Below are 4018 nucleotides of genomic sequence, written 5' to 3'. Positions count from 1 at the left end.
GCCCCGCGTCACCGCGGCAACGGCCCGGCGGGCGCTGCGGCAGCGCGGGGCGGGGACAGCGACGGCAGCCACACCCCCCCGCCACCCCGTCCCCATCCCGCTGCCAAGGAGAGCCAGGACACCGCCGAAGTTAGAAAGTCACAATTTATTTCAAATAAACCATGGGCACACCTCTGGCAACCGTCTCCCGGGCGGTTTCCGCCGCCCCTGCCCCTCTCCGGTGCCTGCGAAGAAAAGCGAGGGGTGGCAGCAGCGCCGAACCCCCCAAACACACAGCCCAACAACCCCAACCAGATCGGGGCCAGGAAAGGAATTCCCAGAACAAGTGCCTCATTTAAAAATAAAGTTCTATTTTTTTTTTCACCTGCTTAAAAAGTCTAAAATTTAGAGTGCAAGACTATAGTACAGAAACCTCCTGCTGCCCCACCCGCGGGCGGGCACGGCACCTTCGCCGCGCCCAGGGCAGCAGTCATGCAGTTTACGGTATCAGTAGAAAACGTTTTGTTACAGTCTGGGAAGCCTGAGGACTACCAGAGATGAGGCAGCCAATGCACCAACACAAGCGAAGCCGAAATAAAAGAGTGCCGGATGCAAGGATGGAGAGGCGCTGGGCTGGCGCAGGAGCTGGAAACAAGTGCAAAAAAGAAAAAAGAGAGCAAACATTCCACGTCTGTAGCAGTAACGCATCAAAGGGAAATTTGTACCTCAGGATTAATGGCTCCTGAGCCACTTTCTATTCACCTACATCCATGTAACCTTGCTGACTCAAAGAGGGCCATGTACCTATTAGAGGGGAAGAAACTGGCCTTGTCTTCAGGTGTTGAGAACCTGTTTCCCTCCTGACACCTGCCTCTTGAGCTGTGTCAGCCACCTTACACGTGGAGCCAGCAGCCCCTGTGCTCTGCAGGTTTTGTCCTGGAGTCCACAACTTCCCGTACGACACCAATACAGAAGTCGCGCTGCCTGGGCTGCAAAAGCAAGTCCTGTTGTTTTCCCAGAGTACAGCAACAGGATCTGTGCATGCAACCCAGGACTTTCACCACCTTCAGAAAGGGTGTTTTGTTTTGTTTAAAAATAAACGGATCTGTTGACAAAGTTCTAGTTTCAGAAAATTTGAAAGAATTAGGGGGTGCACTGTGCAATCCTTATTACTATTCCTCAGCCAAGCATCTCAGCAGCCTGTTCAGCAAGTCTCGCCACAGCTATACAGCCTGGCTTGTCAACAAACAAGGATTCATAGCAAAGCATTTTGTGGGGGCATGGGAGAGGGAGGGAGGGAAGGAGGCAGGGAGGGAGAGAGACAAAACCCCATTCTCATCTAGCTCAAAGCTGGACAATTATGTAACAGAAGTGATAATTCTTTGGGATTAGGGAACTCCACATATCTGTTCTGCAAAGAGATTAGGTATTATAAGATAGTTACGTTTGACAACAAGAACACCAGCTTTTATCCTAATCAGTACTTTGCACATTACATTTTTAAAGAACAGTTTAAACATGGGTGCTATGCACTGCAAACTGCTGGGGTCTCAGCAAACCTTTACTGTGGGTGCAGCCTGCCCCGACTCTGACAATCATTTGGGAGAGGAAGGAAGAGACTGACTTCTAGAATATAGAGGAGGGCACAAAGAGGCTGCTGCTGGGTGCAGAGGGAATGAAGTCAGGAGACAGTGGCTGGAGCAAGGACATATCTACCTCTACGGCTCCATCCTCGAGGGGAGCCAGAACAGGACAGAGCTGGAACACAAGGAGCCATGGCTATGGAGATCTCTTGCACAGCAAGCAGTGCTGCTCCCAGAAACCAGACTCCCTTCCCTGCCCCACTCCCTGGCTCCAGCCATCTCTCCAAAACCCTTCCCTACCCTCAGCCTCTTCTGTTGTAACCCCACTCCTCGCAGTATGTTCCCCTGTTCCCTGATGATACATCCCACGCCAGGGAAGGAAGGGAGGAAGGAAAAGGCCTCTCAGCTTGAAATTTTCTGCTGTGTACAACAAGCAGGTCGACAGGATTAGTTCCTATGGCAGCTACTCCTTTTTTAAACTGATGCATCACTTGATAAAATCCATCAGCCCAATTATACCTGCTGCAAATACCTGGATTATGTGTCTCAGGCACAAGAACGAGGCTCCAACAGTAGAGTGAGCTTATTCTGACATGCAGAAATTTAGCACTTTTCCCCCCTCCAGTTTAATCTTTATCAAGTCACATTGCATAAGAACAATACAGGGATAGATCAAAGGCAACACTTCCACATACAGCATGGAAGTGAGTTCCCCACAGAGGTGAAGATTTCCTCAGATCAGACTCTGGCTGCACCTTTTTGGCTGCAAACAACAAGCTTCGGTGCAGGTGACACACATGCCTGTGAAATCCTAACATGTGGCCTGCTTCCTGTAGCAGACAGGCAAGGATCAGCGTTTAAGCAATCTTTTTCATGTTAACCCCTACTAAGATGAACTAGGTTTTCATATTTTTATTTTAGTGTATATTTTACATTAGAAAAAAGAATGTTAATAAAAAAAGCTCCACATGCTCCTAACAATCAATTTTCTGATAAGTCCCCACCAGCATCAATACTAATATACAAATAAATTAATTTTGCTAGTTAATTTTCTGCCTGGCTTTGTGCAGGCTCTGCACAAGTAATGCACCTGAATTCAAGTGCCCGTCCACATTGCCAACACGTGCCAGGGAGTGTGTTGTACATAATCTTTCCTCCTCATAATGTAGTGGTATTCAGTCTCATTTTAATGAACAAAATCAAATTTTCTCAGCCATGCTACCCAGGAGGCACCAATAATCTTTACCAGGCTGCATGGCACTGTTATAACATGGATTCTTTCACTCTGCAAAAGCCCCAAGCCTTGATTAACAACTGTATGCTACTAGTCCCTCATCATTCGCTTTGGCAATACAACATCCTCTCCACAAAAACAAGTAAAGCAAAAATCTACATGGAAGACCTAAAATCCATCAAATGCAGAATCTGATTTCTCTCAATTTCTCTCAAACTCAAGGCATATCCCCCAGTGTTAACCTGGTCTGTCCCTTGAAACTCCTCTGTTTGCTTCTGTTTGTGTAGCTGGATTTTGCACAGCTGATTTACAAGACAAGAGATGTCACATGTAATCATACTGAATAACAGCCACTGCTGGTACTGTAGGGCCAGATGCAGCAGCAGCCACCCTTAACACCAGCCACTCTCCTCATGCAATGCCAATGCTACAATGCCCTGGTTAAAGGAGCATCGGGAAATCTAGCTGAGATATTCTGTAACCTCCTTCAGTGCCTAGGAGGATTTTTGGGTCAGAGGAAGGGAGAGGGAGAGGGGGAAAAGCCCATTAAATTTACAAGCAGATTAAGGAAAAACACTCCACTGCCAATTTATTTTTAAAAAGGGTTGTGTGTTATTCTAAGGTTTGTCTGTATAATTGTACAACCGTTGAAAATTACATAAACTGTAACGATCTAATACTATTAACAGCCATTCAGAGAAAAACTCCCTCCCCTTCTGAAACCATCAAAGGCAGGAGGGAAATGGCCCAGGAAATATGCCAATCTGAGCTCTGGCCTCTAGCCTGGCAGAAACAGAAACAGAAAGATAAGAGAACAAACTGGACTAAGATGTGGTGTTTGCATGTGTCTGACTTGCAAGGGGAGGGGTGGCTTTGTCCTTGGCCGTGTTCTCCCAGAGGCAGTGCCTGCTTATCCCAGTGAAGCTGCCATCACTTCACTCGCTGCTCTCACCCCTGCACTTCGTCACTTCCTCCTGTCTTATGTGTCGTGGAAGTCTTTCAGCAGGGTCCTCCGTCTCTGCTCTGCTATGTGCATCTGATTCTCTAAGTCCTGGTAAAACAGAAGGTACAAACTGTCAGCACACATTTTCCGGAGAAGAGCTCATTTTCCTCAGGGAGACACTCCACTCCACGTGAGAAGCACCAACTGTCACACTTCACACGCACTCTGGATCACAAGATCCCAGATCCTCTTGCTTTTGATGTGGGCTCCCTCTGCAGT

At 47.6% G+C, this 4018-nt stretch overlaps 1 protein-coding gene across 5 annotated transcripts in view; it reads right to left on the bottom strand.

The window, feature by feature from the left end:
* Positions 1 to 130: 130 nt before the first annotated feature.
* The window catches only part of ARIH2 (ariadne RBR E3 ubiquitin protein ligase 2), a 34545-nt gene continuing 30657 nt past the window's right edge, over positions 131 to 4018 (bottom strand). For all 5 annotated transcript variants that reach the window (XM_064667372.1, XM_064667375.1, XM_064667371.1 and 2 more), the window contains one exon: positions 131 to 3847. In XM_064667372.1, the coding sequence (XP_064523442.1) occupies positions 3776 to 3847 (72 nt within the window). In that variant the 3' untranslated portion in view covers positions 131 to 3775. The remainder of the gene's footprint in view (positions 3848 to 4018) is intronic.

The sequence above is a fragment of the Pseudopipra pipra genome, chromosome 11 (genome assembly GCF_036250125.1).
Source record: "Pseudopipra pipra isolate bDixPip1 chromosome 11, bDixPip1.hap1, whole genome shotgun sequence".
NCBI lineage: Eukaryota > Metazoa > Chordata > Aves > Passeriformes > Pipridae > Pseudopipra > Pseudopipra pipra.
Note: the sequence above shows the minus strand (reverse complement) of the source record. Positions and strands in the feature narration are given on the sequence as shown.